Raw genomic sequence first — 27,603 nt, 5'->3', positions numbered from 1 at the left:
CCTCTTCTTTCCTGGGTATCGCGGCAATGGCCGGTTCCCTCGCTGGTGCATTTGACAGGCAGGGTCCGATGTAAAATATATGCCGTAAAATACAGTATGACTGTATGTACTCGTAGTCTCGTACACATACTTATTTACACAGACGCTGCTTTTGACATTACAGGACCCTGCAAGTTGGCTGGTTTAGTTAGGCTTGGAGTTAAATCAGTTTATACAAATTCGGGACTCTTAATTTTCTCCTATTGGCGAAATATGGGGCCAAGGTAGGGGGAGGGGTGAAGGAGAGGAAATATGGGGGCTCCTAATGTCGTGACATGATTAATATTAATGACGTCATGCAGCAACAACCGGAACCAGATGCAGATCATGAGAATGCGCTGTCCGGAGAATCTGAATGGACACTCCATGTTTGGATAACACTGGAAGATTTGGAAAATGCACACTGCAGTATGGAGCCGCCAGCTGAAGTGGGTTATTTTTCGCTGACAGCCGATGAAGATGATCCCCATCAGCACCGGCGGAAGTACCACAACGATCGCCGCTGCATATCACAGCTGCACCGGCGCGGACCAAAAAACGCTGTTATTCAGGGTCTGTCGATGCCGTTGGATGATAACTATACGAATCTTTCACACCGAGAAAACCTCTTAGTGATCACCTCCTTACCTGGATTTGCCAGCACTCACAAGAATTTCTGGCATTCAGGTTCGCATTTGGATTGCGCACTTGCATGTGACTTCAACTTGTTGCAAATGGTGTTTGTTAGTATTAGTTTCATCGCAGGTCGGAAATCGTTTGTTGGCGCGGACATTCGGATAGCATCATGTCTTCGCCTTTTGAAACTGCCCAGCTGTCTCGTAAGCTTGCATTGTATTGTAGCGATAGTATTTGTACGAACGATAAGACCGCCTAGTTATGATTCATTCCATCGCGTTATGAATTTGTGTCCACTTTACCGGCTAGTTTCCTTTCTCATGAATTTCTAGAATTCAGCTTGTGCTCAGCTTGCTACAGCTTGCATTTACTTGATTGTTCCTCTTGCTGAAACCCTTGCTAACAACCTTGCTCCGTTTCTTGAACGCCTTGTCATTAAACATGCCTTGAGTTACGTTGTTGTGTTTGACCGCTTGGGATGAACTAGCGTCATCCCAATCGGAGCCACCTGTGTAATTGCGTTACATCTGTAAGAGCGTCCTCGGCCAGCATCGTTGCCGGCCGTGCCACCTTTCACACCAACAGCCGTTTAATCGTGGTAAAGGCTGATCGCCACCCCACTAGAACAGTAGCCAGATAGGCCACTGTTACAGTATAGTTTTTATATCCGTTATCACATATTATATTATGGAACGTTTTCATTACCTTTATTACAATAATTTGCGCATTTGCAGCGGGTTGGATTTTGAGTGCCTGCAAAATAGATGGAGTGATTTACTTTACTAATTTTGATACCGTCAGGAAAAGGAATGAAAAAAGCATCCCATCAAGAGCAAGAGAAACCAAGAGCACCTCCAATACTGGTAAAATACTTTTTGTTATACTGTAGATGTTACAATTCTGTTACAGAATCTCGCCCACGACCAGTGAACTACGTTCCTCCAGAACGGCCAACGGAGCGTGATGATCTTCGGAAGAAACCCGCCACAACAGGTCCCAAAACAAAAGACACGTTCCGATTCCCGTCAGTTTGCGTGTACGTGGTGACGGTAGCCAAGGGAAAGGTCAGTACGTGTACTGTAATTAGAATCTCAATTCTGCAGTATCGTATCCCGACTTCTAATTTTATTTACAGCTAATCTCGGCACACATAGTTGCTTTTCACCAGTATTTTTCGCAGTTAACCTTTCTGCATTGAATGAAATTGATGGTTTTTACTTTAATATAGGGAACAATTGATTTGGATATCATTTGATTTGTATTGTCGTACGTGACCAGTCGAGATACCCGTCAGCATGTAAGTACTTGTTCCAAAATTATTGACTAGGTTATTATCTGACAGTCTGGTATATTGCCTTATTCTGTTGTATTTTTTGCAGTTTATCCCAGCCGTTTAGTTGGATGTCTACAGGAACACCGCGTCCTGTGCAGTTGGGATACTACTTTAGTAGCAGATCAACAGCGGTGGTGGTTCTGTCTGTTTGGACATCAGAAGAAAATTCCTGACGCGTTTCTCTTGGACATTGAAAATAAAATGTAACAATTTACAGATTTCGTTTATTATTGTCGTACATACTTAAAATACTACGCAATACGTATATACTTAAAAAAAATTATGCCCGTGACCTTGTTTTCGTTTGATTCACACCGATTATTTCTAGTTTACTTCGGCGCTTTAACAGATTTTGCGCTTAGAGCGAGCTGATTTGTCAGTGTTTTCGTTTTTTTCCCAGATTAAATTCAACACTCTGTGAAGCTCACGACAAATGGACTTACGATGATTTAGACTGTTGTCGATGTGGTGAATACCCGCGTAGTCAGCTGACCAACGATACTTATTATTTTTACTCTGGACAACATTAAGGGGATTGTTGACGGATTCAGGGGGATGGTTCTTGATGCGCGACCGGGGTTTTTTCTCCAGATGTGAGTCCCATTCAGTGCTGGTTCGCCCTACTGTCTGTCGCGACCGTACCGGGAAGTGCAGATTGCTCCTTTGGCCAAGACTGGTGTTTGCATAACTTTGTGGTTTCAAGTGAACTGGTACATTTTATTGGTCGCAAAATTCGGGATTAAACTGGCGAAACGCGTTCTACTGCTTTTCACAAGCTGCGTTTTAGTCTGGCTGTTGTTAAAAGAAATGCTACGGCACTTTTGAGTACTCGTACTTTACCTTTTAACCCGAGAGACGACAGAATTTCGCGACGATTACATTGGCAATCTGGTAGTGCTGTTGTCTTGAAAATAGCTCAAATTGCACCATTAGAGGCTTTGCCCAAACCATTCCAATTTAGACACATATTCCTACTACGCTTCAGTCATGCAGTGCCCACAAAAGCGAGTGCACTTACCTAGTATGCTAGAAGCAGCCTGCCACCTTTATAACACATCCAAAAATGTTTGCAGACTTTCGCTTTTTATAGGTTGTACCAGGACAAGAAACCGCGATTCTGGGATTCGATGTATCGACGGGGAGATCCACGCAGGCCTCTAATGAAAACCCTACGGCTTTTCTGAAACAGGAGAAATACGCGACCACCAGCTATAAACAATAAGGTGAGATTGACTTGCCCTAAAAAATAGTCGTTCGTTCCCATCTGAAACGGGAACTTCTAGTTGCAAACGGTAAACGTTGCTAAATGAAAATCGTATTTTCATCGCTTATTTCCACTTTGTTCAAGTTCCTGCAATGTTTGTTCGCATTTTGTGCAAGTTTGTTTGGTTCTCATCAGTCCAGCAGCAAACGAAGCAGTTTTTGCTAAATAGTGGACACGACCATGACTGTTTCTTTTTCAGTGTAGCAAACAAATGTGTTAAATCTGTTATAACGGTAATTTTTTGCATTTCAGCTGTCGAATCGTGGATGATTATGAACATGCACTTCATTAGCGTTTCGGATTTTCCGGAATTTATATCGCCTTTAATGGATGGATCGATCATATCGACGTCGCGTTTTCATTGTATGGGTTAGTTGGCAGTTGTGGCAAAATATGCTACTTTTGACACAGTTTGCCGACTGGATTATTATGGGCTTGGACTTGTGTTTCCCTTTTTCTTGCTGCTGAAACTTGGTTCTTTTTTGTTATTATATGCCCAGATTATTTGAGGATTCTGAATTCTGTGTTGCACTCCCTCTTTACAGTGTTTCTGCTGATATCGGGTTTTGCATTTCACTTTTAAAAACAAATGTTACGAGAGAAGTATTGTTTCCAAGCAATAGTGCTGACTTTTGTTTGATTCTATTTAGAAATTTTGGTGTAACTGTTTTATACTGGAATATAAATTGTTATAACTACGAAGTTCTTGACTTTATAGAATAATAATACTTTTTGTTGTAAAGAGATGATTTATAATTATTTACAGATTTCCTACTCCGACCAGCTACTTATGGTTAGCTTGCTGGTTTTTCATCAGAATAATTTCCTAGTTTTACTAACATAGTTCGGTGCATTTTCCTAGTTTTACTACAATAATATATCGGATTTGGTGTAGGACAGCGTGCGTATGAATATATGACCTGGAAATATTCCAACGAGTCGCAGGAAGCTCCATTGGCCGGTGTGGAGCCGGCTTGGGTGAGCGGGGTAGTTTTGATTCCTTCGACCGCTCTCCTTATGATCTATGAGATGTCTTATTGGCTCAAGCGCTATCAGAATGAGAAAACTGCTGATGCCGGTCGCGCTCCAGAACCCAGTTGTAAGTGTTTAGCAGGTGACATTCGCACTTCTTGAAATTTCCTGTTGTGATTTCGCTGACCATGCAATGCAGTCATTGGTCATAAAACGGCTTAAAAGTGAAGGTACCGCAAGCGTGGCCTTTGATGACCAAAGGTCTAAAAGGCCATGGGTGACCGAAGCCTCAAAAAGCCTTGGTTACTAAAAGTTTAAAAAGTAGGTACCGCACGCGTGGTCTTCGGGGACCGGAGGCTTAAAAAACCTTCGGTGAGAAAGGCTTGAAAGGCTTCCGGTGGCTATAGGCCCAAAAGGCTTCGATTACCAAAGACTTAAAATGCCTTTAGTGACCAAAATCTTAAAAGGCCTTCGGTGGCTAAAGGCCCTATAGGCATTAGTTGACCAAAGGCTTGAATGGCTTTTGGTTAACGAAGGCTTGAAACGCCTTCGGTGGCCAAAAGCTTAAAATGCCTACGGTGACCAGTGGCTTAATAAGGCGGGTACCGCACGCGTAGCCTTCGCTGACCAATGGCTTAAAAGCCTTCGGTGGCTAAAGGCCCAACAGGCATTCGGTGATCAAAGGCTTGGATTGCCTTCGGTGGCCAAAAGCTTAAAAGGCCTTCGGTAACCAGAAGCTTAAACTGCCTTCAATGACCAAAGGCTTGAAATGCCTTCAGTGACAAAAATCTTAACAGGCCTTCTGGGGTGATAAAAGCTTAATACAGTGGGCCCCGCACCCGTGGCTTTTGGTGGGATCTACCAAATCCGATACTAAGCTTTGGAAAGCTTAGTAAAGACTAATGCGTGTAGGCTACAGCTTTTTTAAGATTTCCAGTCCAAAAAGTCGTTCGGCTGCTTTCAGCCAAAAGGTTTTATCCGGCACACGCACCTTTCGGATACAAAAGCTAAACCAGTTGATCGCGCACGCGGTTACAAAAATCGTGGTTGGGTAAACCGTTTACCAGAGTAAGCCTTCCAAAGCTCAGCACGATTGCTATGCATTCCTTAGTAATCGAAATAAACCTTTAAAAACCTAGTAAAATTACTAATTTTACTAAGTTTTCCAAAGCTTAATCAGTTTGAAATCGAAACTTCTACTGGTTCTTAGTGATCTGGTAGTTCTGAATGATCTGGTTTTTCTAACTTATCTGGCAGATCTGTTAGCTTTGGCTGATCTGGTAGTTCTGGTTGATCAGGTTGTTTTGGCTGATTTGGTAATCTTAGGTGTACAGGTAGATTCAGCTGAATAAGGAAAGTTTGTTACGGTACTGTTCTAAGGTTTGAAAAGCTTAGTGAATACCATGTCGTTAAAGCAATAAGTTCGAAGGGCTGCGAACGCTTAGAAATTGCAGGCGGTTTTGGCCAATCAGAAACGAAAGACTGGTTCCGGCCAATCAGGAAAGCAAGGCTGATTCCGGCCAATCAGAAAGGTTTGGAGGTGGTCGGTGTTCCGAACAGAGAGTTCTGCTTTAATATACTGGAAGATTTAGTGGCGGTGAAGGGTTTTGCTTTCCATATTCTTTTTAATTGAGTTCCATTTTCCTCATTGTATGGTACGTGTCCGTCTTCTAATCTGGTTAAATGCGGCAGCTACCTATTTTAATTAATCTCTAATCAGCAATACAGCCAATACTGCGGTTCACAGATACGGTTTAACATGCGTTAGAATTTTAGATAAACAGTAAAATAAAATTCGGTTTATAAATAAATAAATAAAATAATAAATAAAATTTGGATAAACAGTACCTGGTCCAGCACTGCTCGTAGGCGTTGGTTGACTGCAGAACCGCCTCCCACGAGAGACCGTTGGGGAACATTACGGCGAGCATTTCCGACGGCGGTAACTGTCCGAGTTTTTCTTTTGCCCACGCCAGTACGCGGTCAAATAGCAGAGATTCCGATAAGCCTTTGAGTTCGTCTTGCTGCATGAAATTCTTGAGAAATCCCACCGTCACCTTCTCGAAATCGGGACTGTTGATTATGTGTAGGGCTTTTGAACGAATCATTTCCCAGCTTTTTCCCATCAAATTCTGCAACAAACAGATTAAAGTTCAAGATAGGTCGGAATCCGGTTAATTTCTTGGACATGATTTAACAAACAGATACAACGGCTAACGGAGTTCCCGAATACCTTTGCCAACTATGCAACTTTGTGGAGAGTTCGAATGTAAACGTTATGACGAATTTAGCAACACACCGTTCGGCGCTGAATTTCGCTCGATAGCTTAAAAAACGGCTAAAGTCCTGTAGTTTGTCCCTACAACTTTAGTTTTTCGATCTTCTCTTTCTTCGAATTACGAAACATGACTACAACGAATTTTCCTGATTGGCTAATCCTAAAATAATTACTGGCGGATTGGCGGAAATGCGTATATTTTTGACCGGAAACTGCTGACACAGCATAGCTGTATAACTGGGGCATAAAAACTGCGGCACATTAGTAATCAGTAAAATTTAATACTCCTGTTTGTCGAAATTTTGGAATCGGTAGAGCGATCGGAATCGGTAGATAGTACATTATAATTTTTTTGGCGGAAAAAGGAAAGGGCAACATTATAACGTGATTATCTGTATGGCAACGGGTAACTTACGTATAATCGCAAAAATCGTTACTGCGTATTAGATTGTGGTAGAAAGTTACTTCGAAGTTCCAGACACCAAATTTCATAAAATTAATTGCGTAATTTTCCTGCTTATTTGTACAGTGGCTTCGATTTTTGCACGTGACATTCTGATTTTTAACAATTCGCGGTATGCTAGAGATTATTAGTAGAGGAAGAATTATTGTTCGAGTGAATTACTATTCTTATAGATTATTAATTAGATAATTAATTATACTACTGATTATTAGAAGAGTGGTGTTTCGGTGCTCTTCCATTTTTTCATAAATTTATTTCAGCACAAGAAATAAATTTCATTATGCTGACATTCACTCGCTGCATCAGGCTGGACTTTCGCCATACCATTGTTACTTATACGGTTCCGCAAACTAAAGTTTAGTTTAGCACAAAGTTTAGCATGCGGAAACTGCAACAAAGATTTTTGGCCGGTTAATGGAGAGAGTTAGGGATTTTCGCCGGTCAGATAGGGGTAAGGGTTTTCCCCCGTGAGACAGAGGGTAGAGAATTAAACAAAGGGTAGAGAATTCGCCGGTTAGACAAAGGGGCATGGATTTTCGCCGGTTAGACAGGCGTAGGGGTTTTCGCCGGACAGACACAAAGGTAAGGATTTCCGCCAGATAGACAGAGGGGTAAGAATTTTTACGGTTAAACAAAGAGGCAGGGATTTTCGCCGGATAGACAGAGGGGTATGGATTTCCGCCGGTTAGACAGAGGGGTAGGGGTTTTCGGCGGTTAGACAGAGGGATAGCGATTTGCGCCGGTTAGACAAAGAGACAGGGATTTTCGCCGGTTAGACAGAGGGGTAGGAATTTTCGCCGGTCAGACAAAGGGCAGGGATTTTCGTCGGTTAGACACACGGGTAGGAATTTCCTCCGGTTAGACCGAGGGTAGGGATTTTTGCCGGTATGCAGAAGGGTAGCAGTTTGTCATATTACAGGCTTTACAGTAAAGTTTGCTAATCAATAATTCCATAATCATTATCAACAGTTATAGAATAAAACAATAATCAAAATTCAATCCTACATTTTCCCGACCGAGGCCGAAGGCCGAGGTTGGGCTTGTTGTATATACAAAGCTAACTGAGCCGTTTTTTCGGCCAACATCTCCTCCTACACCGTTCGACACTAATTTTTACGAGATAGCTCAAAAAATCCCTAAATCATGTAGTTTGCGGCAACGACTTTCGTTTTTCGATCTTTTCATTCTCCGATTTACGAAACGGCTCCAAAGCGAATTTCGCTGATAGGTCGATCATTAAAAAGTAACAGAGGATTGGCGGAAATGCGTAACTTTCGAACCTAGCCGCTGACTCATGGCATTTGTACGAGCATATGTATAGGTACTATAAGGGGCAAAAGTAAACGCGTTCCACCGTTCCCCTGTACTGCTGCCGTCACCAGCCTGGAGTGTGACGTTACGGCAATACATATGGTTAAATCAGGCGCGGTACATAAGCGCCTTGTTCAGCCACAACGTCAGACTCCAGCCGGGTGACGGCAGCAGTACAGGGGAACGGTGGAAGATGCCTACTTTTGCCCCCTATATATGCATATTGTTAAACCAAAGGGCATAGATTTAGCAAACATATACTGACACACACATACGTACTCGGTTTGTCCACTCGTTTGTCTCATTTTACGGGAATGCAAATTTTGAATGCAGCAGATAAAAATAATTATTATTTTGAAACATATATACTCGTATATATATATAACTTGATAGCTCGAAAAGCGCTTAAAAGCGTGTAGTTTGCGTCAACGACTTTTGTTTTTCGATCTTTTCGTCCTCCGATTGACAAAACGCGTTCGAAACAAATTTCGCTGATTGGCTTATCGTTAGAAATTCATGAGCCAAAGAGCACTATACCGTTAGTTACGAGTTAACACTGTTAATATTGTGGATATAGTGAAAACACAGAAACGCGAAAGGCGTAACGTAAAACAGACTGATTAATGTGACACTACCGTGGGGGGTAGCCTGGTTCTGTACATGTAGTCATGTACATATTTTTGCAATTAGTATTATTTATTATTTATATACAGAGCGAACTTGGCCGTCTTTCTTTATGTTTCTCCTATCCTTTCGGCGTTGATTCCCCCACGATAGCTTAAAAACGCTTAAATCGAGTTATTTGTCCTTACAGCTCGGTTTTTCAATCCTCTCGTCATTTCAATTACAAAACATGACCAAAAACGAATTTCGCTGATTGGCTTAACATAAGGTAACTAATAGCTGTTTGGCGAAAATGTATAATTGGTGAGACATAGGGGAAGGAATTTTCGCCGGTCAGAAAGAAATACAGGGATTTTCGCCGGTCAAATAGAAGTACAGGGATTTTTGCCGGTCAGATAGAAGTACAGGGATTTTTGCCGGTCAGATAAAAAGACAGGGATTTTTGCCGGTCAGATAGAAGTACTTACAGGGAGTTTCGCCGGTTAGAAAGAAGTACAGGGGTTTTCGCCGGTCAGATAGAAGTACAGGGATTTTTGCCGGTCAGATAGAAAGACAGGGATTTTTGCCAGTCAGATAGAAATACAGGGATTTTCCCCGATCAAATAGAAGTACAGGGATTTTTGACGGTCAGATAGAAGTACTTACAGGGAGTTTCGCCGGTCAGAGAGAAGTACAGGGATTTTTGCCGGTCAGATAAAAAGACAGGGATTTTTGCCGGTCAGATAGAAATACAGGGATTTTCCCCGGTCAGATAGAAGTACATGGATTTTTGCCGGTCAGATAGAAAGACAAGACTTTCGCCGGTCAGAGAGAAATACAGGGATTTTCACCGGTTAGATTGGAGGGGTAGGGATTTTCGCGAGTCAGACACAGGGGCCAGGATTTTCGTCGGTTAGACAGAGAGGATGGGTTTTTTGGCGGTTAAACGGAGGTGTAAGGATTTTCGCCGGTCTTACAAACAAAAACGAATTTTTTCGGTCAGACATCAGGATTCGCTCGATATGTTATTAATAATATTTTTGGCCGATGGGTTATTTGGCTCAACCTTCTTTGTAGACGACGATTTAACGATGGCACTTCCATTAGTACATGTATATGTTTAATATTTATGGTTGCCTCTTTATATTTAAAGCTCTGTTTATTATATTTATAATAAGATATTAACGCAATTCAGTTATTGATTTACACAACATACTCTTTATTGCGCAACACAAGGTTACTAATGCGAAGCGCAATTTTGCTTTACGCCTTGCAACGTGGTTGTACCATAACGGGAAAACGCAGTAAAGCAAAAAAAATTTACATTTTCAACCGTCTACCGAAATAATTAACGGACTTAGCTAAATTCTATAGCATTGTGTACTTAATGACGACAATGACAAATTCAAAACAAACCACATTTCCAATCCTGTTAAATTCCTTTTCCTAAATATTTATAAAACTACCCCATTACTTTCTTCAATTCTAAAAATTCTCAACCGAGGCCGGAGGCCGAGGTTGAGCTTGTAAATATATATATCCGATCAGAAACGTCACACAATGCAACAAAACTACGAGTACTGTGTACCCAGACTGCAAATTTTACATGCCACACACGGGATGTTGTGTAATTTTGATGTAACACGTAAGCGAAATTATTATCACAAATCCAGACTCCAGTAAAATTCGTTAATTATAATTGATGTCATTGCATTAGCCAAGCGCAGTACAGAGTAACATAAGTATTAGGTACAGCGCCAGTGTGTGCGCGTAACCAAAAAAACAAAAAAGCACACACTTGAACATTTGGAATTCTACACACGTAATACGGTTTTTTACGTGGTGTTTCTAAGAAACCGAGGTCAGGTACATGCTTGGTAAATTATTGTCTCCTGTTACGCGTCTTTTTAAAGTCGATTTACATTCCACCAACACGTCAAATAATGGAAACGCACTCTGCATCGGGTCGGCTAAATCCACGTAATAGCACAGTGTGCTGGCTATTCCTTCGTATAATCTGAAAAGTGAAGTTTTTAAATCTATGGGTGTTTATTTTTTAAAACAAAATTGAATCTATCACTGTCGGTCGGTGTACGCATAAAATATATATTTCTTGGCGCGCAAACTGCATGTTGTTTTACAGAATTTTTCGGTTACTCAGTAACTTTAAGCTTTTATAATCGTCACTGCTTTTGCCAGGTTTTTTCTACTGCTATAATTGAACAAGGTCACAACTCACAAGGATGTATTTTACTGTACATCCCATCCATATAAGTATATTGCTACCTCAGAATAAGTATTATGCTGTTTTACAAATAGTAAGAATTCTTACGAGTATGGATGATCCGGCAACCGCGATGATTCCCGAATGGATGGCTGAAACATTATATCAGCAAAACAGTTGGCGCGATAGAGATATTCCGCATCTTCTGTAATTCTGTAGATAAGTAGAAACGCGTAACCGCTACCGGAAATTCCGTGACATAAACCCGGTCCTGTAATAATCGGCAACAAGTAGTGATTTAGCTTATCGACGTGAAATAAATTATATCCCGTGTTGCTCATGCAATATCCTAACAGAATTTTACTAACCCTTTTTTAACAAGCCTTTTTTCCACAGTATGTCTGCGCGCGCACTTTTTACAAGCATTCAGATATTTGTCTTCTTTCCAAAATAAATATGCCTTTGCGAGGGAATATATCACACCTGCAGAACGATGCCAAACTTGTTGTTTTGTTCAAGGTAAATGAATGGTACTCGTAGTACAAAAGTATTGCAGTTGCAGCTTGCATTCTTCGCCGCACTAGCAACGATGGGAAGCAAATCAAGCAATATAAGCGCAGTTGCAGGCTTACCGGCAGCGCCATGACACCACTGCACGAGTTCCGATGTTTCATCCTCAACTGCTCCAAATATATTCGGAAAATTTCCGCTGTCACGTTGGCTAGATAGTAGATGCTCGTACGTCGCCTTGATTTCATTAATCGCTCCTGGAATTTCAGCTAAAATTGTTGGAAATCCAAGAAGTGACTGCAGTATTGTCGAAATTCCATGAGCCGCACCTATCAAAATTGATTACGTAAAGTGTATCAGCGTAGATTTAAAAATAGTATGGTCAGAATTCGGAAAACTAATCATCAGCGCAAATGTAGATTACTGTGTCTAGCACATTCGTAACCAACCATACACGATCAAGTTTTAATGTCAAACCATGCAATATAAAATTTTACTGTAAATAAAAACAAAATATTTACGTCGCCCTGATTATAATCTATTTTTACAAGAAATCCTTTCCAAAACGATATTTCTGTGTTTATTGAACTGTGGTTCGATAAACCGATACCCCACCATAAAATAACTGAGAAAAATTCTTCCTGTTACGCATACCTACATATGTATTCAGCTTCATAATGGAGGAACATCAGTGGACTTAGCGTATGAAACCCTCGCATATTGCTATCCTCTCGTTCAGACGCCAATATGGCTTTGATAATTTCCGCAACCGGCACTTCAAACAAAATCTATATAAAATACTTCCTTTCTGTTCTACATATTAAAATTATTTCGTACTTTTAATTTACCGGATGTTCTGGGAAACGTTTCCATAATTCCAGAAACCCAATTAAAAACCCACACCGTCCCGTAAACAGTTCATCACCACTCGATCCGGTTAAGGTCATCCGCTCCACCCCGGCACAGCACCCCACAAACTCCTTCAGGGCCTTTTCTGCATGCGTCGGTCATCCGGTCTAATTCCGCATAGACCAGGGCTGCCGCCACCCATACTCCGGCATCCCCGTTCTTCAGGGATTTGTCCCGGCCCAGTGTTGCGCGGTGTTCCGTTAATATTGAATCAATAATGTTAGAACACAGGCGCTGGATGTTTTCTTGGTCCTGATTATCATCCGGCAAATGCTGAAGTAATCGCACTCAGGCGTAGGCGATACCGGCGCCAACGGCGTAAAGGTCACGGCGCTTCCGACTGGGATTAGATGTATAGTATGTGTAAATGTCCTGCATGAGACCCAGGGCCTGGTCCATATATTTGGACTGGTCGGTCAGAAGCTGATTGGAGTATTCGGCGAACTGGTTGTTGAAGTATCGCTGACCGGCATCTTTGACCTCGGATCGGTGGTGTAGGTCCATTGCGAATGTGGTGCAGGTCAATATGTCGATCGTGGTTACTTTGTTGTAGTTTAATTTACTTACAGTTCAAACCAGCAGAACGATCACAGAAGAGAAACACAGAAATGGATGTCTGCATTGTTGAATGTCTGCATTCTGAGTTCTTCATACACTCAAAACATCAATTTCTTTTGTTGCCTTGAAACCATTAAAACGGAATTTCGCATAACGTATTTATTTAATACAGTAAGTACCAAATATGTACGCTAATCCACACAGCAGCTGGTAGAACAGCGAATTAACGAACAATCTGCCAAAAAAGCAAAATAGTAAAAAAATTATTAATAACAACAGTTTTTCGCAACACAAATCAGAAATATATTAATCTGCAATTTACTAATTGGTGCATAAAGAATTGCGCTCGTAGAGTCGTAGTATCGCAGTGCAACATACTTATTCGAAACTAATCGGTTCAAATTAAATTCTTTTTATTCCAACGCATACGTCGGGTGAATCTTACTTTTTCACCAACAACCATTATCGGAAATTTGTTAACGTGTAATTTCATAGGAAGCTATCCAACATCCAAAAGAAAGAGGAACGGGACACGTACTTTTGGTTCAATTATTCCATTCAGTGAATCAAAATCTTCAAATCCTTGATCGCAGTACTCAAAAACGAGCGTCAGCTTTTTCTCATTGTGCAGCACGTCCAAAAGCTGCACGATATTTTTATGGCGCAGCTGTTTCAAAAGAGCAATCTCCCTCAACGATGACGATGGTATGTATACCTGTGTGAGCGCAGGCGTACTCAGCGTACACCCTCGCTTGGCAGTCTGTTGTGTTTTGCTGCACGCCCGCCTTACGCGTGGCAGTGCCTTGGTGTTCTTTGTGCCACCACACAGTGTGATTGTTACGTGCGCTTGCTGTAGTCAGCAATGCGGAGTTGCACATTCTGAAATTCTATCGAATTTAGTCTTGGTAATAAATCTCTAGCAATCAGCCCATTTTTCGCTTTCCATAGCGTAGGCCCTTATAGCATTGCCAGATTTGTTTGGTAGACTGAGTTACGTCAACTCCGATTCTACGACGTGAACCTTGCCAAGTTCCCGTCTCATATGGTAGCAGATTGCGTGTTCTCCCGGATTATCTGAAGTGTTTCCCCGTCTAACTGACGGAGTGTGTGAAGTGTGCGAGGAAGGGCTCGCTGACGAAGCAGTCGGAGAAGGAAGGACGTTGGATCTCGACAGCAGATCAGACAACGGTGCATCTCTACTGCGTAGAGTGCACTGTATCTGTCCTGACGCGAGCAGGGTTACGGCAGTAGCTCTGTTCGGAGGGGCACCAGCGTCGAAAGCACAAGCGCGAAAAAGAACGCCAGAAGAGGCAGGAGCCCGAAGGGGGGCACGAGTGGGCAAGCCACTTTTGGTCTATCGGGTGTGGAGTTCAGGCGCGACTCTACTGCTTAGAGCGTACACACAATACGCGTTCCCCCAAAAGGGTGGTCGAGCGCCCCTGCCGTTTGCCAACGTCAAGGCACGGCAGAAGACCCGCAGCCAGCAAGTCTTCTGGTCGACGCACCGCTGCGTCCCGTCGATCCGAGACGGAAGGGGTTAGCGACTGGCCCAGGAGAAGGCAGTATAATCGCAGAAGGCAGTATAGGGGTTAGCGACTGGCCCAGGAGAAGGCAGTATAATCGCTGGAAGATTTGGAGGATTCGCGGAAGGACGCGCAGGATCGATTTCTGGATTCGGAAGACGAGCAGGTCAGAATTTCGTTTGTTAATTACGCCATTGGCTGAAAGGTAGAAGTAGCAGTTTTGATTGGTCGGTAATGAGCTGAGCAAGAAAGAAGGCGGTACTTTTGCGCACGGCGCGCTAGCAAAAATTTCCGGTTTTGGACGTGACGTCACTCTGCCTTATAATTCGAAAAACAACGATTCTGATTGGTCGGTTATCCGTGCTGTGATTGGCGCAGCGATAAAGCTAAAGTTAGCTTAGAATTCAGCCAATTAGAAGCTGAAATTTTGAGACGAGGCGGAGATTTTGCGCACGGCGCACAAGAATCTGACGTAGGTAGCTGGAAATTTTTACTGAGTCGACTGATGAAATTGTGACCTTTACCAAAAATTTGACCAGAAGGATGACCTTTACCGAAAATGGATAGTTGATGATAAGACGCAAGTTTTACGTTGAGTTGAGTTAAGTTCATAATAAAATCCAAAAATTCGTCGAAGTATTCAGTTTTTGACATAGGTTGTTTGTGACCTTTAACTAGAAAAAGTTCCTAAACCGAAAAATGACCTTTATTAAATCGGAGTAAATGTTAAGCTGAAACAGCTGATGACCTTTATGAGTTGAGTTTTGCTGAAGGAAGTGACTTTTGAGAGAACTTGGTGTAATTTCTGAAGAAAAGGGTGACCTTTAGAAAAGACAGATCTGTAAAAGGCAGAGTGACCTTTAGCAACCGAGCTCGTGACCTTCAGGACAGCGCTTGTTTCTGTTCACTTGTAAACGTTTGCATAAACGTAATCTAACACACGTGTGAGAAACCTTGACAGCATCGTCCAAGTTATCCGATCAGGCGATCACCTAAATCAAGCAAAGACATGGATCAAGACAGAGACGGTAATGAACCGATCTCCTCCGGCAGCTCACAGGGAAAACGGTCAAAGAACGCCTCGCAAGGTGCGAGTGATCCCTATAGAAGGGAACTGCAGCCGTTTACACGGCCAGTAGAACACGATCGAGCAACTCGAGCTCCGAAGACCTTTGGAAGGAAGGACTCTAAAGGCTCAAAAGCCACATATCAAAAGGCTCTGAAAGAAACTCAGAACAAAGAGAGCTCGAGTGATGGAAGCGAAAACCCCGGACGTCAGGTCGGAGGCGGCACGGTAGACCAGTCAAAGGTCACCGATGAGAGAACGGCAGTTATCGAACAGAATCAATCAGACCTAACGGCCGAGACCGGAGGAATGTCACGGTCGGCTAAAAAGGTCAAGGAGGAAACCGCGGATCAGTCAAAGAAAGGTGAAGACGAAGTCAGTCAAAAGGTCACCGAAGGGGTGACGAGGTCAGCAACGAGCTGTTAAACCAAGGAAAGGTCAACGTTGATGACCTTTTAAATAATTCTATGGACTCAAAGGAGTAGCTGGATGAGAATGGTACCAGCTTCGCATCAGGCGACGAGAAATACTACACTGATGATGAGGACGAAACGATAAAGATGTCGTTTCATACCGCAATGAAAGAAGCTAATCTAGCGGGTGGAATGATCAAGATGACCTTTAACGAGAAGTTGGAGGAGACCTTCGAGGGAATGGCGTCAGGAAAGGCTGATAACGAAAGGTCACCAACTCTCGAAACTCCCGTATCAAGTGGAGCGAAGCAGCGAGTCAGAGAGCTCTAACAGCTACTCGATGAGAAAGAAGGGCAAGCATTCGCTGCAATACGGGAACAGAGGAATAAAACCTTTGAAGCCGAAGCAAAAATTTATGCTATGGAACAGGAAAAAGTCACGGTTGAAGACGAAGCGCGACAATGGAAGGGCAGATACGAAGTGCAAAAACAAGTTGCAGAAGTACTGAAGAAACTTGTTGACGATAAGAATATGGAAGGCTTACTCGCAGTAGATGACCTCAACAAAAGTATGTCCGAGGAAACCGTGGAAAGGTCACGGGAGATAAACGAATTGAAAGCAGAACGTGACCTTTTGAAGAACAAGGTCAAGGAAGCTGAAACTCAGCGTGATGAATGCTTGGCAAACGCAACGAAGTTTACGGGAAAGGTTTCGAACTTGACAGCGGAGATCTCAAAGTTGAAAGATGACCTCAAGTCGCGAGACGAAAACATAACAACGCTGCAGGCAAAATTCGAGAAGGGAAGAAAAAACAACACGAAGCAGAAAGCCAGAGGGATCAAGCAGCACAGAAGCTCTTTGAACTGGCAGAAACGACGAAAAGCGAGAGCAAGCGAATAAACGATGCAGTCGAAGGTCATGAAAAAGAGGCTCATAAATGGATGACTGAAGCAAAACGAATTGATGTACGCATCACGGCCTTAGAGATCTTGAACAAGGAAGGGCAAACGGAGATCGAAAGGCAGAAGCAAGAAATCGTGAAATTAAGCAACGAACTTCTGGGAATGACCACTCAGTGATGGAAAATGATGATAAGACATCTGAAAAGGAAGCTGAACTAAAAACGGTAGTTGAAGAATGCGACGCGAGAGGAAAGACCTCCAACGCAGGGCTGACCAAGTAACCCGACTCGAAGGAGAACTCGAGATTATGAAGGCAGCAAAGAAAGAACTTGACAAGACTCTCGATCAAAGGGCGGCCACAATCATGGAGCAGATGAAAAAGGTCACCGAATCAAACAAAGATTACGAGAAGTTGCGGAAGGACGCAAACGAAACAGTAAAACAATTACAAAAAGCAATTAAACAGAAAGATGAGGAAATCAAAACCCTTAACAGTTTGGCGAAACAGAAAGAAGAAAAAGCTCAACGTTCGCACAAGCGGCCAGAACGAATCGAATCTCCGCCACCCGAATACGGTATTCGGAAGTTTCGATTGGTATTAACTTGTCTGAAACCCACATGCTTGGAGATGACAAAACTGTTTCAAATCACATGCTCGTGCCCGTGATTATGCACCGTATGATTGTCCAGAAAAACGGCTTAACAGTGCCGTGGTACTCTTACCACATTAAATTACAGCACACCGATCACTGGAATCTAAATAAAATAGAATACAAAATTACGATTTTTTCCGTTGTATTTTTCTTGTTTTTTTAATAGTGCTCTTTGTTTTCGAATATTGATATTCGTTAGTAATTTGTTTCGCTCTTGTAATTACTACTACATTTATTTCTCAAACGTCTCAAACCACAGACGCATCCGGTAGAATCGTGGAATATGCCTGAACATTTTAATCTCCACCAAAAACAAAATTCTCTACATAATTACCAAAGCACAATGCATTACCATCCGCAAGCTACAATACATTGCATCGTTGCGAAATACAACAAATCAGGCTCAAAAGATTAATGTCGAACCATCCGTAAAGAGCTGAATACTTTCGACTGAATACTGTTAAAAAAACAAAAAAATAATAAGAATATACGAAACTAGAAAACTGCCTGAATACAAAGGCATGACAATTCAAACTTAATGCCAACGGTAAGATACGGAAATAATCACTGCGCTGAGGTGTGTTGTTCTTGGGAAAAACCAGCAGTGTCATCGTCTGCGCAATCCAATCTCCGTAAAAGGTAACTAAAATTCCTCGTTGGCCTCCCCGTGTGGTCCGGGATTCTGCTGGCCCGTGTAGTGACAGTCGAGTAAAATTTGATAAAAATTTAACAGCAATAACCAACCAGTTATTTCAATCTTTGATTTTCTTCGTAAACTCTGTTTACCGAAATGTGGCAAAATTGCTGGTATACTACTTGATAGTTAAAATTTAAGCAACAGAAAATATTTTAAGCAGTAGCTCATACCAGTTAAACTGGTCAACCGGATCTTGCTGGCCGTGCTGTAGCAGCTGGATTTGTTGCCGCAGTCGCGCGATTTCCGCATCTTTTACCTGTACGGGAAATACACCAGAATTACGGAACTCTCCAATATTTCTAAAAATTGTTACAAGTAATAGCAGTAACCCACCCGTTATTTAACTATTTAACTTACACGAGTTATTTTCGAGTTATCGAATTACAGCGCAACTCTGAAGCGTAACTCGCTTACCCAAAAAGCTTAGCTCTTTTGAAATACACAGAGAAATTGTATGTATTGTCTATTGCAGCGTAACATCTCAATAATTCGAAACTCGGTTTATTTGCTTGAATAGCGGAACTCGTAGCGTAACTCGCACGCTGCCTATAACTCCTAACTTTAACTCTGAATGAATTTTCCATAACTGCACAGGCCGGTACTGAGCACAGACAGAAAACACAGTCACTAACAAAATATTTCAAAACTATTTTTTTGGCAACTAACCTGCATCTAGTGACGAACACTAGCCAGCGCCTTGTCCTTTTCGGCAGCATCCCGCCAGGCGTCTTCCAGATCGCCAGACTGCTCCCACTCTTTGTAGTAGAGTGCGCGATACTTCACCATTACCGAAGCCAGCCACTGTTCAACCTGTTTCCGCTTATCCGTAGCAAGGCTCTCCCAGGTGACTGGACGCTGCAGTTCGCGGATAGCCAGCAAGACACGCATGAGGTCCTCTTCGACATCGTCGACAGGTATCGGAGACCGAAAATCCATCGCTGTTTATATTCTGTATGAAATTCATGTTCTTTTTACGTATGTGAAATTTTAGTTATTCAACGCTATTCAATTAACAGAATCGCACGCGACTTACCAAGAATGAATACCAATAAAACAGGGAACAAAATCTAAAAATCTAAAATTTAAAAATCTTGTGAAATAAAAGTCAAGTGAATACCGGCGTTGCATTTTTTCACTGCTCTAGTTGCAAACATTCTCTAGTTTGTGACAAAGGAGTGCACCAGGCACTCAATTTTTTCTTGTCTACAGGGTTTTTTAGGGTTGCGTCTAATTTATGGTTAACTATATGTACACTCGAGGCATTACGAAAGCTCTAAGGCATAAAATCGAACTGGCAGCCTGTACGATGACGTCACGGTGGAGGAGACCGATCTTGCGAACTCCATAGGCTTGCACGCTCTTTGCGTTCCAGCAGAACGAAATTTCCTTGCGTCTAAATGGTTTGTTTTTGTTTAAAACTGAAAAACATGATGTTTCGTCACTGTCCCCGAAAATTCTAGCGGTAAAAGTTGAGTTAAAAGCAGTTTGGCCTCGCACATGGTGGATCCAAGAGCCAAGGTACTGGTGTGTCTTCAAAGAGTGGTTAAGCTGCAACCATGGCCGTTTTCTTAATGATTAAAGTCCAGGAAACAAAGTCAAGTGAAAACATAAATTTCTGGACTCGTATTTCAGAAAGTGTTCACATACTGATAGTGACAGATAGTCAGCAACTTAGTCGGAAGACTGCAGCCGTCCACAGTAAATCCGCACCACAAGCATAGCCACAAGTGCAGGCTTCTTCCATAGACTTCCATGTTAAATAAAACACTCATATCGCATCTAATTTGCAGCGGATCCGCGCTAACTTAGTATCAGAAGAAACAACAAATTATTCTCTTTCTTTTGAGATGTCCCTGGAGACTTATAAACAAAGGTACAAGGAATTCTAGAATTTCAAAGTTGAATGTAAGTCTACGGGCGACACAGTACATCGTCTCCACTATCCTGACACCGTCGCAGTCGATTTTATGCCTGTAGCTTTCGTAATGCCTCGGTATACTATATTTACCAACGAATAACCAACAATCTTCTGTAGTCAGTTGTTTCATTCCTTGTTGTCTTATTACAAGAGATTGGACTAATTGTTTTTCACAAAAAAATAACAAATTGGCCGCCGGACGGCGGCAAGCACCACATACACAGCAAACGATTGTATGAGAGCCGTCCACAAAGCCAACAATTCTCCCACATTGACACACAGCTCGCTTAAAATTGCCAACAAGGACAGCATTAACAGCTTTAACTTTGATGATAGTCCGCTGTGTTACCGGTGCAGCCGTCGTTGGTGCAGGCGTTGCAGATCCTTCTGTCGCACGGACCACCTTCCGCGGGTGCGAAGACTTTCTTGGTCTTTTCCCAGCCGGCGGCTCCGGTGCCAACGGAATCGATCGAGGCGCTCTCAGATGCGGCTTTCGTGGTTTCTTTTCCGGATTGCAATTTTCTCGGAGGTGGCGGCGTAGGCCCCGTCGCACCATTTCGTTCTTGCAAAAAAGGCATGTGACGCGATCCATGTCCGCATGAGCTTCCTTCATATGACGCCGCATGTTATCCACGCGTTGAAAAAATTTTTTACACTCTCCGCATTGGTACTTGGCGGAATTCATTGTAAGAAATAAAATTATCGTCCACACAAGAACAGAAATTGAAAATTCGATTTACTCACACACACTGATTTGGAAGTTGAAGAAGAGCAAGGTTGCAGGTGTTTGCACCCGGTACCAACGGTGCCATTTTCCGTTAGCCACTGGACCAATTACGTAATTTTAAATTTTGAATTTTAATATTCGATTGTTCGGCTTGGGGGCGGGGCTTATCCGCAACCAGCCAATCACGATTTTTCTCGTCGAATTATCGAAATTATTTTTTCACGCTGGAAATTCATTTTTTCATCGAATTATTAATTCTATTTTTTATTCAGTGGGTCGATTCCCATGGACGGTAACCTGTTCCCAGTAAAAAAAAGCTATCTTTGCTGCTCCGATTTTTTTACTTCAGGGTACTGTGTGTCTTGATTGATCAATACCAAACTTAATTAAATCCACTTTGACACTCACAAAGCTTTTGACGATCTGCCGCATAAATTGGACAACGTCGGGATTCGCCAGTCAGTAATTTTAGGTATTTTCTGTTATTCCGATATTTTATGTCCATCCCTAAAAATATCAAGCTACAAGTTGGGAAAAATTAGTATATTTCTGTTTAACACCGAGTAACCATAGCGCATGCTTAAAATGTTATCTGCCAAGGTAAAGTCGGCGTGGCCAGACGTATATATAATAGGAAGAACTACTGTACAATGTTTTTCAAAAATGGCTAGGTATGAGTGGTCTTCGCCTTCGCCTTTTGAGCGGTACGCATTCGCCTTCGCCTTCCAAAACATGCGCCGTCTCATTGGCCTTCTTACGTTATTATATTCCTGGATAATATTCCTGGGAGATGTTGCCAGTTTCTTAGGTTTTCTTATGTATTTTCAGGTTTCTTAGGTTTTCTTATGTATTCTTAGGCTTCCCAGCCTTAATATGGTAAGAAGAAAGACAGAACCGGCTGTGCGTTTTTCAATGGCAAGCCCCCGCTGCGAAACTTAAAATTTATTAATATTATTTAATAATAATTATTATTATATTGTAATCTTATCAGTACACCCATCTGTCATACTGAGTGACTCATGCACTCACACATACACACACCGGCTCATGGGGAACAACCGGTTTGCACAAACAACGGTTGACCGGCTGAGTCACCACACTACCTCTGTACACAACCACGCTGGCCGGCAACACTGGCATTAGCCGGCAACTCCGCTGGTCATTTATAGCCAGCAACACCACACAGACACTGGCCAGTCTAAACACTGACAAGTGACCAGTGTAAACAATAAACTAGTCAATCGCCTGCCGCGCTAGCACACACACACACACACACACACTTACACACACACGCTGCTTGTGCGTGTAATAATTGTACATGTTTAAAATTTAAACGAGCTAACGGCTGACTGCCTGAGCTGTATAGCGCGGCGGGGTTTATTGCCCGCCGATTTCTATAGTTCGGCTGGACATGAGTGACCATCGGCTCGTGCCCAAGTGACCTGAATTATTCTTAACACACGCGGCATCACTTCACAAAATGCCGATACACTCATTATAGTAATTCCATTGTGCGATACGCTCATTATTATTAGTAGTAGTCTTACAATCGCTTCACGTTGAGCCGTTATTTTCAAAAATCGTATACAATGGGGCGTAAGCACAATCGCACCAACCGTGTATTCTCCCAGTGCAGTCAGTGTAAAAAAACGTGTTAAAGGGAGCATGTTCACACACTTCGAATCGAAATGTCAACTGTTTCGAGTTGCGTGTAAGAACGTCCGCGCGGACAAGAAGACGAAGGAGCATTTTGTGAAGGGCCTTAGTTACTGCGCCAACTTACGTATCCGGGAGCCGTTGTGACCAACCTCCAAGATACCGTTACCGATGCCATTGCCGGATTGAACAGCATTGCTACGGCAAAAGTGTTGTACTGTCATAAGTACAATATTGCCAGTGACAACTTCTGGGTTAACGATTGGGATTTACCATCTCTGGCTGCTTCTGGACTCGCCTGTATGTGTCATCCCGCTCAAGACTACTTAACCGCAGACGCATAAAGAATACGAACACCTTTCCGTATTGATCGTTATCAAACGCGGTATGAATGAAATCATTATTATCACTATTGCTATTATTATTTTATATATTAATACAATGTTATATTATTATCAATTTTATTCTTTACGAAAGAATTATATATGTTGCACGAATTATATCTTTTATACAAAAGTTAAATAATTTCAGAGAATGCTACGCACTTCTGCCACTTCTGCAGTAACGGCACACTCCTGTCGATTAATCCCGATTGGACCAACGTGTGCTACACGGCCATTCTCAACCTTATAGAGCGAGTGCGCCGATACACAACCAGCGTTGTAGACCTGCAATTGTTCGAGAAGTGGAGAGCCGGATGGGTCTTCGATCGAGCCATTCTATGCTCCCTCAACAGCATGAATCTGCAAATGGGGCACAACATGCTGAAAGGATCGTGTTCTGTCTTTACACGATGGTACATTCATGAATTCCATAAAATGGTAAATATAATCTCATTATGATATTATATATATATATATATATATATATATATGTGTGTGTGTGTTACACATATTATATTATATATTATTATATTAGATAATATTATAAATTATTATATTATATATTATTATATTATATATTATTACATTATATAATATTATATTATATATTATTTTATTATATATTATTATTATTATATTAATGTTACACATTATATTATATACTGTATTATATTATATATTATTATATTATATATTCTTATATTATATTATATTATATTATATTATATTATATTATATTATATTATATTATATTATATTATATTATATTATATTATATTATATTATATTATATATCATTTTATTATATATTATTATTATTATTATATTATATATTACTATTTTATATATTATTATATTACATATTATTATATTATAAATTATAATATAAAGGTTATAAGTTAAAATTGTACATTATATATTATGTTACGCATTTATGATCTATTATATTATGATCTATTGATCTATTATTCTGTGTTATGTTATCCTGTAATATTGCATTATGTATCATTAATACTATGTTGTACTACATTATGTAACATTATATCATATTATAATATTATATTATATTAAGTTTATTTATAACAAAATATTATGTTATATTACATTATATTATATATAAAATAATTCAATTATTACAAGATATTTTTAATATTCATAAATAAATTTTGATAAAAAATAATTTATGTTTCAGGTTGGCGCAGGCAGGGCCCCTATGGGGGCGGCAATAAGCGCATGCAATCAAATTCAGCCGAAGATCTGGAGGGTCGTCCTAGACCAAACCAAGATGCATGGTGTGCGTAAACTGGTTCTGCGTGGCGTGGGATGTAGCCATTTTTAAGCGTTCATGTTTTATTCAAGTAGTATATGGGTCTTAAAGGTGAACAGTAACAGTAACATGTTACTGTTTCAATTGTTAACTATTTGTTTGATGTGTATCAATATTGCATGTTTGAGCGAATATGTTAATAAGTATGAATAAAATAATCAGCGGGAGAACACACACATACACACACACTCACCCACAGTAGCATTCAAAGGGAGGCTCTGCCCCATCTGGTAGACATAACGCGATACGTTAGTGTTGTAAAGTCATCATAATACATCTTTATTAGCGTAGAATATCTTGGGCTTTTAATGGTAATAACTCCATCGTCCGAAAATATTTCCAATACAGTTCCTTCTTTCAATCGGTTTTCCGCTTTTAAACCTTGCACAGTCAGGCGTTTAATAATGTCAAGTACTCCGCGTTCGCGAATCATCAATAAAAACTTTTTCTCTGGTATATCCACAGAGTTGTCAGGGTCAGTTTGCAGGTCTGTGAACGTGAGTCCTCGGGTCCGGCTGTCAAACGTGGCAAGGATGTCTTCGGTCTGGTACACGACAACATCGTCAGACATTGTTTAAAAATAAATCAGTCAGAAAACTGATTTCTCTCTTGTTCCAGTTCTATCCTTAATGATACTTGGCCATGTTCAGTCAATGGGTCTGTGTCAGTGTTAAATGAAATGGACAGCGAGCAGAAAAGCTGAGCATGTTCTCACTACTCAGCTCCCGGATAAATGGTGATTAAGTTAACGTTGGTGTGGTAACAGTAAAATTATTATCACCGTCCAGCATACTGGTAATGCTAGTGGTTGTAGCCATGACTGCGCTTAAGTTACTGGCATCAGCCATCATAGTAGAGAATAGCGCGGTAGTTAGATCTTTCGATGCTTTGAGGTGAATATCACCTACCCTCTGCTTCACAAAAACTAAAATATACGAACACATTAACTAAAACCAGCATACACAGTGCCACGATAATTTTTAAAATGCGCTCCGCTAATTCTTTATCCATTTTTCAGTAAAGTTTTAATAATCTCTTGAACGCGTACCCAATCAAAAAAATTTATTAATAAATTTACAAACAAATTTATCGTTCAGAAGTTTACTTTTTGTAAAAACCGATACAACGTCAGTGTACGTGAATCCGTACACCCTTAATCAGAGCGTTCTTTTTCCTGAAACAGCAGCAATCAATCAATTGTTTTAATTTTCAACTTTGCTTCTGCAGTATCGCCGGATATCCGGGCTGCATTGTGTATTGAAACTAATTATTACCTCCAAAGATTCCTTGAATTTTTCTGCTCGTTCCCCGTCACGGGGCTGAAATCGGCGACTGTTCCAACGGCGGCACTGACTAGTAGTGTGCCCCGTGTCCGGCTTTCGGCAGTTGAAGCACACGTATTGAGTTTCTACAATAGGAAGAATTACGCCAAAAAGTTAGTAACTTCTAATAATTTCGTACCTCGTTGCACAGCCGGATATCCTGGCTCAGCCGGAATGCCAGGCTTTGCGCGCTCATTCGGCGTCTCTTCCTCTTCGCTTTCTGCTCCAGCCGGAATAACATCGGCGTTCGCTGCAGCCATCCGCTTGAAAGCTGAACCACAAGTTTTTATCATTAACGCAAACACGATACAGGCACAGGTTAAACCAAGTCTTACCTAATTCCACTTTTTTAAAAGCCTCTGCTTTGTTGTCGGACATATTCCACTCCTGCATGAGAGTCTCGATATCAACGGAAAAGCAAGTGCAAAAGCAAGTATGTGCAAAGCACTGTACGATAACCGAAAAAATTCATTTCGGAAACCAGTCATTTCGGACACCAGTCATTTCGGAATCCAGTCTTCGAAACACAGAAATATTTTTTGAATAAACTTACCCGTTGTATCTCACGAAACGCTGGCCGTATCAAAACGTACGGACAAACGCGACACGCTGCGGTGGAATGAACACCATTCTGAATCCGCCGACCAGAGCTTCTCTGCTGATCACACAGCTCAGATCGCATACTTTGGAGATAAAAAGTCCAGAACTACACCACAACCTAAAGATTTCAGATGACCGAGTTAAGATGACCGAGAATCAGATTTAAACACCGGGAACTTACTGCTTCAAATGAAATCAAAAACTGACAATTATATTCGACAAATTTTCAACATTGACTGGCAGTCAGATCGGTTACTGGCCTGTGTACGTACAAGGTAAGCCTCGCGCTTTCGCTCGGCACGTGTGTATTGGAATGGTCAGGTATGAATTTATGGACTGCTCCGGCAGTCGTCCTGCAGTTTAAAAATTGAATTACTTAAAAATCCACCCTTACCTTATTACTGTACTGACCAAAGTGTACTTACAGATCCATATCCACGGTTACAGTACCGTATGTATTTTTTACATACTAGTACTCTGTGCTTCACAATACTTAATTATTCTTGGTACTGCACTTTCGTTTCGCCATACATAAGACCTTACTGTCGTTATTGGTGGAGACCCTCGGCATAGACGCCCCGGAAGCGGGCCTTGCACCGTTTGGGTGCGCCGCATGATGCGCTCTTTTGATAAACGGACAAACGTTCTGCTATTACTGGGGGCGCGGGCGCTGGTAAGGCGCGGTTGTGGCTCGAGGTAGGAGCGACAGGAATGGTCTCCATAGTCGAAGACAGCGTTTTTGGGCACACATTCTTGTAGCCCCCCATCCATGTAGCTCTTTGCCACATCGCGAGCAAGAGAACAATCGCGGTGGCATGTAAACACTACAAATCGAAGCAAAAAAGCAGAACAAGAGCTCTAGGAAATATAAGAACGCGACTGAGTATCGTGGTAACGACATACCCACATTACTTGGGGTTCATGTAAGTTCCCCCTAAGTAACTCCACTGAGGGCCCGAATAGTATCACTGTCACATGGCGATCACACACGATTGACATACTTGAGTTTTGAATTATTGGTCCCCTGTCACAGGGGACAACTGCTGACCAACTAAGTTGCTAACCCTCCAGTTACCCATTTCCCTTCTTTTCGTAAGTACTTCGTACTCGTTCGACCTAATGGAAACGGAAGAAAAGTTGCACTGGAACTTGATGGAATTGGGTTGGAGAAATGTAAAAATTGGGTTGGAGAAATGTAAAATCAGCGTAAAAATAAAATATGAGTCGGAAAACTCGGAATATTATCTCTAAATAATAATCGCGTAAGCTTTAATCTTTGTTGAGTCCGTCAGCTCGACCCACTGATTCAAACTGTCGTGACTATGTATCATTCAAGA

At 41.5% G+C, this 27,603-nt stretch overlaps 2 protein-coding genes and 2 long non-coding RNA genes across 4 annotated transcripts; 2 read left to right on the top strand and 2 right to left on the bottom strand.

The window, feature by feature from the left end:
* Positions 1–154: 154 nt before the first annotated feature.
* On the bottom strand, positions 155–20,092 carry LOC129596232 (lanC-like protein 3 homolog). Its single transcript, XM_055493461.1, is given in 12 exon segments — positions 155–167; positions 1,360–1,407; positions 1,527–3,167; positions 6,072–6,355; positions 10,834–10,895; positions 11,211–11,373; positions 11,471–11,510; positions 11,512–11,585; positions 11,735–11,941; positions 12,271–12,400; positions 12,461–18,589; positions 19,000–20,092. Coding segments are annotated over 8 exon segments (924 nt in total). The 5' UTR covers positions 12,560–18,589; positions 19,000–20,092; the 3' UTR covers positions 155–167; positions 1,360–1,407; positions 1,527–3,167; positions 6,072–6,206.
* On the top strand, positions 1,751–4,027 carry LOC129596234 (uncharacterized). Its single transcript, XR_008691394.1, has 5 exons — positions 1,751–1,951; positions 2,034–2,190; positions 2,388–2,580; positions 3,078–3,210; positions 3,504–4,027. It is a non-coding gene; the product is annotated as an uncharacterized LOC129596234 (long non-coding RNA).
* On the top strand, positions 13,977–24,530 carry LOC129596235 (uncharacterized). Its single transcript, XR_008691395.1, has 3 exons — positions 13,977–14,768; positions 23,166–23,455; positions 24,210–24,530. It is a non-coding gene; the product is annotated as an uncharacterized LOC129596235 (long non-coding RNA).
* Positions 24,220–27,550, bottom strand: LOC129596233 (uncharacterized). The gene is made up of 7 exons (XM_055493462.1): positions 26,810–27,550; positions 26,539–26,619; positions 26,220–26,384; positions 26,002–26,053; positions 25,806–25,937; positions 25,619–25,752; positions 24,220–24,888 (listed from the first exon to the last, which is right to left on the bottom strand). The coding sequence occupies exons 3-7, from the start codon at positions 26,346–26,348 to the stop codon at positions 24,550–24,552; spliced, it is 786 nt and encodes a 261-aa protein (XP_055349437.1). The 5' UTR covers positions 26,349–26,384; positions 26,539–26,619; positions 26,810–27,550; the 3' UTR covers positions 24,220–24,549.
* Positions 27,551–27,603: the final 53 nt, after the last annotated feature.

The sequence above is a fragment of the Paramacrobiotus metropolitanus genome, unplaced genomic scaffold, assembly GCF_019649055.1.
Source record: "Paramacrobiotus metropolitanus isolate TYO unplaced genomic scaffold, Prichtersi_v1.0 Parri_scaffold0000087, whole genome shotgun sequence".
NCBI lineage: Eukaryota > Metazoa > Tardigrada > Eutardigrada > Parachela > Macrobiotidae > Paramacrobiotus > Paramacrobiotus metropolitanus.
This window is presented reverse-complemented; position numbering and strand designations above follow the sequence as displayed.

Coding starts and splice junctions, on each gene's coding strand:
- LOC129596233 (XM_055493462.1), bottom strand. CDS start 26,348: ATGCGATCTGAGCTGTGTGATCAGCAGAGAAGCTCTGGTCGGCGGATT. Junction 25,938..26,001: donor TTTTAAAAAAGTGGAATTAG/GTAAGACTTGGT, acceptor CTTGTGGTTCAG/CTTTCAAGCGGATGGCTGCA. Junction 24,889..25,618: donor AATTCAAGGAATCTTTGGAG/GTAATAATTAGT, acceptor GTCGTGTACCAG/ACCGAAGACATCCTTGCCAC.